The sequence below is a fragment of the Anticarsia gemmatalis genome, chromosome 5, assembly GCF_050436995.1.
Source record: "Anticarsia gemmatalis isolate Benzon Research Colony breed Stoneville strain chromosome 5, ilAntGemm2 primary, whole genome shotgun sequence".
NCBI lineage: Eukaryota > Metazoa > Arthropoda > Insecta > Lepidoptera > Erebidae > Anticarsia > Anticarsia gemmatalis.
The window spans coordinates 7513281-7524167 of NC_134749.1; the positions used below are offsets into that span (position 1 = coordinate 7513281).

The following is a 10887-nucleotide window of genomic DNA, read 5'->3' on the forward strand; positions in this document are numbered from 1 at the left end:
GACCGCGTCAGGGCTAGGCTCACTGAGCTTCCGCATATTGTATAGCACATGCAGTCTGGGACCACGACAGAACTCCTGGGAGAATAGAGGTACCATTATATGTATAGTGATAATGATTGTGTTACGTTTACGTAGTTATGCGTCATCGTCTTCTGACAGAAGGACGAGTTGCCTACAAACGGACTCATTACCTCCCCAGTGACCATTGTCAATTACAAGACAAAAACTCCCACGGTTTATAAAGGTTGGAACGTACGCACGCGTGCACAGAGCGCATCTCCACGCATAACGTACCACCGGTGTCTGTGATTTACTATAAGCCGTTCGTGTAACTTTACTTTATTCTAAGTTTATTCCGCATCAACAAATACCGTAAGTACCAAAAAAAAAACTCTTTTTTCCACTAAAAATTGGGCAAAAATAAGTAGTGAATTACAGCGACATATTATTTTATTTTTTGTTGAATACTTTAACTAAATACCCAAAAATCATAGGATGCAATCCGGATTCTACAAATCATTAACTTTTTAAAACTTTATTTAGCGTCTTACCGGTAACACAAAGTGTGTACCTACCTAATTTATTCAAATGTTCTCTAAGTAGGACCGTTTTAAAATTCCCATGCCCAAACACAATACTTAAAATTAAGTACTCAGTCACAATAAATTCAATTCAATTGAATATTTAAATGCACTTTTAACTGTTATAATGGTGCAGCATAACACAAAGAATATTGTGGATCCTGCAACTGAATTGTTATGATGACAATAGTTATTTCATAATGTCTTCATGAATCGAATCTTATTCATTTAAACTTTCAAATATTATATTAGTTTGTACCTGCTTAGGCCGGTTTCATCTGATCCCTAGCAAATTTTACTGCGGATCATTGCAGAGTGCCCAGTCTTACTTTTCTTGAAAATATTAGTAGATCAGTGACAGTTCTAGATCGCATTTGGATTATGTGAAGACACTGGAATACTGACGGGATCCAATAATGGCAACCCTCTTTTTGTTTTTACTTTTATTTATTTTCCAATTTTCCATCTTATACCTAGGTAGGTACCTACTGTTCGATGATACCGATATAACAAATATGTACTCATCAACAAATAATTCCCAGGGTTAATAGATTTAAATACGACGTATTCGTCCCCTTCTTATTTGAGAACGCATAATGAAAACAGTCGCCATTCTAATCCAACTTTTTAGTTGTAGGTATAGGTACTTATTAAAGAAAGAAATAATGAGAATGGGAAATAATGCTACCTTATTTATTTTAAATAATTTTTCCGCGTAAGTAAGTAAGTATCTACTTACTTAATAATAATACTTTTCGATGAAGTTAGATATTAATCTGTAAACCAAGTGTTATGTTTTTTATTGCACTTGCAAATCTACTTTTACTTTGACTCTTACTTACATTACATAACATCACAAGATTAAACATGAAGTTTTAGATAAGTAGGTAGGTAGGTATAATTATGAACACTTAGTCACGTTTATAATTTAATATCAGCAGACTAGGTATTTTTGTTTATACCCACTTTTAGTTTCAGCTTCATTAGATTAACCTAGGTACTAGGTATTTTCCTCTATAATAATATTTATCTACTCTGTCAATTGACTTCGTATGCCCGTTTGTTCGTATTAAAATGTCTAGCAATTTCTAAGTTTCCGAACGGACTGATGAATTATTTCTGACTTATGGATTTCCTAAAAAGAAAGTTTCCATTTTCCCAATCATTTACCGGTTGCTCCATTATAGACTGAATTGTCACATTCTGTGAGGGTTGTATAATAGTTACGCATACGAATTACACCCATGAATAACTGGTCTGATGGTTAAGGTGGTCACCTAGCCGCTACCGTTCCGCCGTGTTTAAAGCAGTGATAGCAGAGTGATAGGTACACGTCCAACCATAAGCGGGCGCCGATAACGCTTAACGGACACGGTGGAGCATTGGTTAAGGTGGCCGCAACACTGCCATCGCTGACTCCTGAGATTTTTGGTTCGATTATGTACCATACAAAACAAATTTTAGTATTTGTACAATCCATTGATTAGTTTCCGGGTACCTACTTTGTGTCCGTTGTTTACGTGTTTGTAAAAGTTTTAGTGACTAAGTTGTTTTTTCTATGCAATTAATGATATTAAAAACAGACATCCTTATTTTAATCTCCTGATTTATGCCTAGGACCATTAAAATAATTTGTTTTTGTAACTATAAATAAAGATACAATTATATATCCGAGTACAGTTGTGGCACTTATGGGTATGTGAACATTCCGTGAGAACAACGAAACTCTAACACTAGTAATTATTATTGTTTTGAGGGTCAAACTCGTTGGTATACCTACGAATATCTTCACCTTCAGCTAATTAAAATTCATGGGCCTTCAATAAATCACATTGTAAAGTTAACCAACATGCGGACTAGTGTTGTAGGTAGGGTTGCCATCTCTAAAATTTGGAAAACCGGACAAGACGCGTGAAAACCCCGGATTTTAGAGTCCGAAAGCCGGACATATCAACAAGAAGAGCAACCTTGACGGGAGGAGTGGGGGAACGGTGAATATACTTGGTTCGTCGGTTGATCGTGGTGTGCGAGCATAGTGCGTGTCTTGCAGGCGGCCTTAATTTTTTTTATATATTATTTTTTTAAAACCCGATCTACAAATGAAACCTTCCCCGGACGCTCCCCGGATGCCCTCTAAACTAGGACAAATCCGGGGAAACCCGGACAGATGGCAACCCTAGTTGTAGGTAGCTACTAAAAACGTAGCGGCACCTACGTACCTACCTATGCACTAGTTACTATAGTAACTGGCCATTTACTATATGTTATTAACTCGAAAGCCCCCTCTAATTAGTATTAGTTATAACAATGTAGACTAATAGTGTCAAATTGTAATTATTATGTAAACAGGTACCTGCTCCTTGACCGAAACGGTTGCGTTACATAATTTTAAGCCGATGTTATGTGCCTTGTGTGTACTTTTACACAAATGCCTATGCCAAATAATATTTCTTAAACTTACACTTACCTTGTTACATTTTTGTCCCACAGATGCCGTTACGTATTACTCTTATCCTGTCTGCCATTGTCTTGTTCGAATTTATATCGGCAGCACCGGCAAACGATGCAGCCGGATCCGCAAAGATTGCACCCGGCTCTCAAGCTTTAGAGCATGGAAAAGATGATCTCAAAACTGCCGCGAGTAGTGGCTGTACGTATAATTAACCAGATACAATATTTTTTTTATAACAGTGCTTTATAATTATAGAATACTAGCGATGAAACCCTTCAGCCAGCTGAGCTCGTCGCATCAGTAGTACGATTTAGATAGTAATTATACCCTACAACCTTACTACACAAATCCGGTCCCATGAGCACCTACTGGACTTCACTGATTTTATAATTGAGCATAACTCTATTATAATGTAAATGACGATGATCTATGCAACAAAATTCTGTATATTTCTATATCTGTTTCTGATAACTAATTATCTAATTACCTAGTATCAGTTGCGACACTTGCTCTACAAAGAAAGTTGCAGTTATACAGTCACATGAAAAGTCATTAACTCGAAACTCTAAACTTTTCTCGTCCTGAGGAGACTTGTACCGAGCAATGCCACTAACAAGATGTTAAGTTCTGCAAACATTAGGATTAAAAATACGTACAATAATAATTAATTATTGTTATCGTTTTAGATCCCGATCGCTACTCTGACTGGGGCCGTGGTTATTCAAGTGGCTATGGAGGAGTCACAGGTTACGGTTCATTAGACGACAGGTATGGTGGTTATGGAGGATACGACAGTCCTTATGGATACAATGGATTCGAAGGAGATTACTCGCGCTACGGAGGCGCTGGTTACTCCGGCACTGCCGGTTACGGCGGCTACCGAGGCGGATACGGAGGAGGCTCGTATGGTTACGGCGGTAATGGCGGATACGGCGGATATTCTGGAAACGGGGGACTTAACTCATATTATGGCTACAACAACCCCTACTATCAGAGCTCAAATAACCATTTAGGGTATGGTTATTATAAAAGGCCTGGTTATGGAAATATTTATGGCAGTGGTATCACTCCTAGCTTAGTTACCGGATATAGAGGCTATTCCAAAAAATAAATGTTTTTAGTAATACATATTTACGTAATTATTGTTAAGTAACCAAAGTACATCCAAAGTTTTATTGTTAAGTAAATAATCATTTACCAATCTACACTATGCTTATTTATGACCACAATACATAATAAATTATTATATGTGTAAAAAAATTGTTTTCTTTATGAAAAAAATAAAAACTAGCATTCACATTTAAAACTTTATTACTAACAATGTGACATACACGTAATCTTAAAAGTCATACATGCTATTTCATATTTTAATGTTTAAAATCTTATCTGTAAGTTAAAGATAATTAATTTTAAGCCACTGAAACTTTTCAAAGTCAGTTTTGTAAGCACGGTGGACGTAAAATTCTGGGTTAGTCCGAACCCGACACACTAGTCTGCTTTTTCATAGATTTGAGTGCTCTTTCACGAAGTTTCTTCTCCAAATCTTCGTTGTTGACCTTCCCTTCCTCTTCCTCCTCCTCAGCCTCTTCACTGTCTGAAGAATCATCCTTCTTTTTAGACGATTTCTTATGCTTCTTATGTTTCTTATGCTTCTTTGAATGTTTCTTATGCTTTTTAGCTTTCTTTGATTTCTTGGGTTCATCGCTGTCGGATTCAGAATCGGACTCAGAAACTTTCTTACGTGGTTTCTTTTTCGACACCTGGTCACTATCCGAAGATGATTCCTCTTTCTCCCGTTTCTTCGCTTTCTTTTCAGAATCCTCACGCGATGATTTAGATTTCACTTCTTCAGAGTGTTTAGTTTTTGCAGTTTTGTCTTCTGTTTTTCTACTTTTTGTTACTTCAGGTGATGCCGCTCGTTCTTTAGTGGTGTCCATCTTTTTACCACGTCTCACTTCTTTCTCTGAGCTTGACGAATCGCGTTTCGTGGCCTTTTTCTTGTTTGTCTTTTCATCACTGTCAGAACTATCATCGTGAGAATCTTCAGAATTCTCAACTTTTTTTGACTTATTTTGTTTACTATCAACCTTCTCGGAACGTGAATGTTCAACACTGACGTCTTTGTTCCGCTTCTTTGACTTTTTGTCTGCATCAGATTCACCTGGAATGTTCTTTTGCTTAGACTTAGAACTCTTATGTTTAACCTCTTCTTCGGAACTAGATTCTGAGCTGGATGACCGCGCTCTCTTCTTGCGTGATTTCTTAGCTACCTTCTTTTTAGAATTCTTTTTGCTCTTTTTTTTCCTTTCGTCCTCTGAGTCACTCGAAGAGCTGTCTTCGGAATCACTTTCACTGGAAGAGCTTTCCTTCTTAGGTTTCTTTGCTTTTTTAGAAGTCGATTTGTCTTTACGCTTGACCTTAGATTTACTCTTAGATTTCGCGACTTCTTCACTGCTCTCACTATCTGATTCTGACTGTTGTGCCTTACGTTTTCCTTTCTTAGCATCTCTGGTCTTACCTTCCTCTTCATTCTGTTCTTTTCCTGATGCATCATCACCAGATTTATCAGACTTCTTGTGTTCAATTTCGTGCTTGCGTAAGAATGGAGAAGGGGTTCGAGACAAACTCTTAGAATAATCACGCAAAGTAGGAATTGCAATAATATCTTCGCGTTCTTCGTCATCAGACGAATGACCCGGCTTAACGTCTTCACGATCGCGATCGTCATTTTGGGGCACTGGCTTGACATTGGCCACTGACGATTCTCTGCTCGAGCTAGATACTACTCGTTCTTTAGATTGCTCGCGCGGTTGCAACACACGTTCAGAAGACTTTTTGTGCAGCTTGTCTAAGTTTTCTGTGGAACAACATTTTGAATTATTTTAAAGTGTTAAAGAATTAAGTAAAGATCAGCACTAATACTGAAATTGATTTTACTCTAATGAATAAATAACAAACTAAAGAAAAGAACTAAAAATTTAATACACTAACCTTTGCGAGGTATGGAAACGGACTTCTCCAATCGCTCCTTGATGAGGTCACTGGATCTTCTCTCACGGGACTTTCTGTCGCGTGATCTGGTATCCTTGACGCGGTCTTTAGATCTTCTTTCCCTATAATGGAATATTACTGGTTACATGGTACTCTAATCATTTCACATGGATTAGCATAGATATGTTATTTGGACATTTTAATTGGTTCTATATAATATATCATGTTTTAGCATAGAATTAACTGTAAAGTTGCAAGTACCTGGATCTATCCCTGGAGCGCCTATCTCTAGAAACTGGTCTTCTTTCTCTGGAGCGGCGATCACGCGAGCGACGACCGGAGCGACGTCGCGACACCGAGCGCCTGCGGGACCGAGACCGGCGACGATCACGAGACCTTTATAATTCAATTTAAGTACTTGAAGGCAGGCTATTAAAAAGTTGTAGCATTCCATTTCAAATAGAGCCCAAAATAAAAATAATAATGTTATAACAACATTACATACCTCTCCCTCGAACGTCTGCGAGTACGAGAATCCGAACGCCTGCGTCTTTCCAGAGAGCGGCGACGTTCCCGGGACCTGAGAGAGAAACAGTTTTAGCAAATTCCGAATGGAAAAGCAAATCTTTTACAGCAAACACTTACAAGTCGAATTAAAGCCAGTGATTATTTTCTAATAGGAACCAACAAACCTTTCTCTTCGTTCTCTCTCACGACGTCTTCGTTCCCTCTCTCGCTCCCTTTCACGTTCACGTTCGCGCTCCCGGTCACGACGATCGAGCGATCTGCGGCGACTGCTGCGACGTCTAGACTTACTTCTGTACGGTAAAAAACGTAGGTGAGCAGCGATATTTTCAAGTATACACACAAATACATACCAGAAAAATAAACCTGTAATTATTACTTATACACTGAATTTACCTTTCCCGGCGAGAACTGCGTCTAGGGCTGACACTAGTAGACGAGTCCCGGTTAGAACGATATTGACGCTTCTTGTGCGAGGATCTTTTCTTAGCGCTGCCACCTGGGGGCAAGCACATCACTAGGTCAACACTTTTATAGTAATTGAATACTAGCAAACGTAAATTTAACTATAATAACTTGACACTACTTACGCGACGAGGCAGAGGTGGATCGTCTCTCGCTAGATGAGCGTCGTTTTTCAACTGGCTTATCTTCGACATCTTTGTCACCTGCCAACCTAATAAGAAAGTTCAAATCAAAAATCCATAGAATGGCATTAATAATATAAGCAATATCATCAGTAGCATATCTTATACATACTTCTCGGGCGAAGCGGATCTAGACTTGTTGCCTTCGCCTTCAGCTTTCTCTTCCTTGGTTACATTTTCTTTGCTCTCATCTTTGCTAGTATCGTTCACAGTGGTGTGGTTCAGCTCCTCCTTAAGCTCAACCTCTTCTTTCTTCTCTGGAGATTTTCCATTTTCTAAACAATTGATGGTAATGATAATAAATATAAAAATAATCAGGAATAATCTATAAATAAATATTTTTAATATACACTTATACTAAACAATAAGCATCATTGTTCTAACGGTTAAAATGAAAACATTGCAAAATAACCGTGCTCGTCGTACCAGGAAAAAACAACTGAAAGCAATTCTAAATAAATACTAAACCATACACATTTGAATTGAAAAATTCTTACCCTTGGGTTCGGCTGACTTAATTTCTTCGACATGTGAAGACTTCGATTGGCTGCTTCTATCGCGACTGCGCCTTCTCGACCGGCGGGGGCTGCCTCCATTGCGGTGCCTAAACACGATAAATTAATGTGGAAATCTGACCAATCATGATAGAAAAACCGTAATTGGTTCAAAATACATACTTCCTATCACCGGAGCGGTCACGTGACCTGGATGAACGCGACCGGCGCCTCTCCCGTGAACGACGCCGCGACCGCGACCTCGACCGCGTCCTGCGCCGATCTTTATCTTTATCCTTATCCTTCTGCTGCTCTTCCTGTTAACATAAAAAAGTCACTGACAGTCTATTTAAACTAGTGTTCTACAAAATCCAACAATCATTAGTGTCATGTGGTATACAGAAACATTTAACACAAAGTAATAATATTAGCTCAGCCAGTGTTTGCAAAATAATGTTTTCATGGTTATGTTGCATTGAAAATTTACAACCACTCATCAGTTTAAGTACTAATATCACGTATCCACTACCGTCGCGTCGACGAATTAGATCAATTTACAAATGTCGCGTACCATTCGTTTCTTAATTTCTTCTTTCTTCTGTTGTGTGAAGGACTCCGGTATTCCATTTTCACTGGCCTGCGCGCTCAGCAATAGCTCCCATAACTCTCCCATGAAAAGCCGCGCATTTTTTCCATTCAAGAATCCAGTCAAGTTGATCTGCATTTTCTTGGGACATGGGAACTAGGAGTCGAGGATACAGGATCGGGAAAGAAAATATTCAATATTAATTATTAATTATCTACATAAGATTCGTTATTTTACACCCTACAAGTTCTCTTAAATTTTATCATGTATGCTTTATGCTTGATCCATTTAATTTGACAGTTATACAAAAACAGGCTTATATATGAAAAATAAAAACAAAATTGAAAAGTCGTTAAGAGCGCCGCGTTGTGACAATAAAAACGTTAAGCTAGCACATAAATGACTCGGGTAAGGAAGCAGTGCTATGTATGTACAATAAATAGTCATTAGTGGTGGAGCTGGACGGCGACGACGACGACTCGGCCGCGACACGACGTGCCGCGCGCCGACTGCGACTGCGCTCGCCTGACGCCGCTACGCAGCTCGGTGGCGAGGAGACGGCTTCTTTGTTCTTTCTTCTATCACTTCCATCTGTAAGGGTTTTGCGAACACAACCACATTATGCTGAACGCAAAGCCTAAAGACGGGACTTCCATACCTCGAGTCAAATTACTCTCTTAACGACTTTCACAACAAAATGTTCTTGATACATTTTACATCATTATTATTGTATTTTATTTATGTCACAAGCTAGGGAACTCCACTGCTTTTGTTGTTTTAGAGTTAGCATGGTTTAAGTATTTAATTTCCCCGTAAATACCGATTGAGTATGCTAAGGGCCTCCATAAGAGCGGAGCCGGCGGGCGGCGGCGGCTAGCTGGCGGCAGCGGGAGCTCTGGCGGCTTCGACGGCGCTCTAACCGGTGTGGACCATAAAAATATCCATACGCAATCAATATACATTTGAAATTATTCTTCAATTGCAGTTTCTTTTACACAGTTAATGATTATGCAATCTCTGCAAACCTAATAAACAATACTAATCTAAGATCTAACTGTAAAGAAACTGCAATGATTACATTCTGGTATTAATTAAAGTGTCTAGAAGTAAAAGAAAACTCACCTTCTCCTCGAGCTGGTTGTTGACATAGTCAATAACTACATCATCTTCCATCTTGAGAATTTCTGTAATCTTCTGTGTGATCCATGGCTTCAACACATCCAACTTCACCTTGGACATGTCCACCTTAACATAGATGACTCATGTGAGAAATATTGAACCTTGTATAACTTTCTGTTATTGAAACCTATAGAACTTTAATTGTATATTACGCTTATAGAAACTTTTCAGACTACAAGTATGAACATTATTGTGAAAACATAATCTTTATAATAAATTATAAGTGTTAACTAGTGGTAGTAGTGTCAAATAACTAAAAATTACAAAGAACCAGGTGCATTTTATCATTGGGACAATCTCGCTAACAATCATTCATGCTCAGATACATATCCATGACAAAATAAGCATATGAAAGAATACTGTTTGGGTTGACAAATACCTGTTAACTTTTTTTTATTGCTGGTAAGAACATAAATAACTATAATCACAACAAACTTCTATGTACATACTAGTATGTATGCTTACCTGCTGAGTCAAGCAATCCCCAAACTTCATTTGCTTCATCAGCTTCTTCTCCTTGTCACTGAAGCGGGTGTCTTGCTCCGTGCTTGTGCCCTAAAAATGTAGGGAATTAAATTTGATCGCTTATAACAAACATATTATGGCATCATGTACTTTTAAGGTATGTAGGTACATACAATACACACACAGGTTTCATTGATGAAAAGCAAATTGCTGTATTTAGATATTCGTAACAATTCATGTAAAACAAATAAAGGCAACGTGTTGTCAGTGTTTGTATTCGCGCATACAGCATACTACTGATGCACTGTTCATCAGTGCCTAAGATTCTAACCTCCTCGAGTCTGAGAAGTAATAAGCTTTACTGGTTACCTCAAGTATTATGTGTATTACTACATGTACATATCGAGTCAAGAACACAAAAGCTTTTTATTTGTCTCATCGTTGCAAAAAGCACCGATATACACTTATCTCGATGCGTAAAACACACAATCATGTCGCTTTATCAACATTCAAACACACATCACCGATTTACAAAGCAGAAACAGCCAAATGTATAAATAAAATAGAAAAGAAGTTTAGAGCGTCCTTACCGTGTACATCATCATTTTTGGTGTGAAAATATAAAATCAATATCTCACACGGCGTAGCCTATACAATCTATGTACAGGCGTAGGGTGAAGATACCCCGAGGCGGGAGGACGCCAAATAAAGTTCCCCGTAGAACTCTTTCTATAGAATTCCCTTGGTATCCAAGTACACTAATTGAATATTATCTGGAACAATATGATGTTTTACTAAAATAATGCCATTATTTGCATAGAAACTGACTCAAAGTTAATTTATATAAAATGTGACCAACCGCCATGTTGATAACAGGCCCAAAGAGAATAAAGTTATATGCTACCATAATGTAAGATTTAGTTTTTCCTGTTGTTCATGGCTACACACCATAAACAAAATGTTTATA

General features: G+C 38.2%; 2 protein-coding genes across 6 annotated transcripts; one reads left to right on the forward strand and one right to left on the reverse strand.

Annotated features, from left to right (window-relative positions):
• Positions 1–211: 211 nt before the first annotated feature.
• On the forward strand, positions 212–4293 carry LOC142973010 (uncharacterized). The gene is made up of 3 exons (XM_076114519.1): positions 212–372; positions 3072–3231; positions 3720–4293. The coding sequence occupies exons 2-3, from the start codon at positions 3072–3074 to the stop codon at positions 4142–4144; spliced, it is 585 nt and encodes a 194-aa protein (XP_075970634.1). The 5' UTR covers positions 212–372; the 3' UTR covers positions 4145–4293.
• A 33-nt stretch (positions 4294–4326) lies between these two features.
• Positions 4327–10857, reverse strand: Srrm1 (Serine-arginine repetitive matrix 1). Of its 5 annotated transcripts, none has more exons than XM_076114512.1 (15): positions 10780–10857; positions 10511–10693; positions 9921–10010; positions 9399–9521; positions 8262–8432; positions 7874–8007; positions 7694–7800; positions 7309–7471; positions 7140–7225; positions 6946–7048; positions 6717–6842; positions 6530–6604; positions 6286–6420; positions 6025–6146; positions 4327–5890 (listed from the first exon to the last, which is right to left on the reverse strand). In XM_076114512.1, the coding sequence occupies exons 2-15, from the start codon at positions 10523–10525 to the stop codon at positions 4503–4505; spliced, it is 2838 nt and encodes a 945-aa protein (XP_075970627.1). In that variant the 5' UTR covers positions 10526–10693; positions 10780–10857; the 3' UTR covers positions 4327–4502. The 5 variants fall into 5 exon arrangements, with proteins under 5 accessions (XP_075970627.1, XP_075970628.1, XP_075970626.1 ...); XM_076114513.1 differs by having other exon boundaries at positions 6286–6387; positions 6946–7066; XM_076114511.1 differs by having other exon boundaries at positions 6946–7066.
• Between the last annotated feature and the right edge of the window lie 30 nt (positions 10858–10887).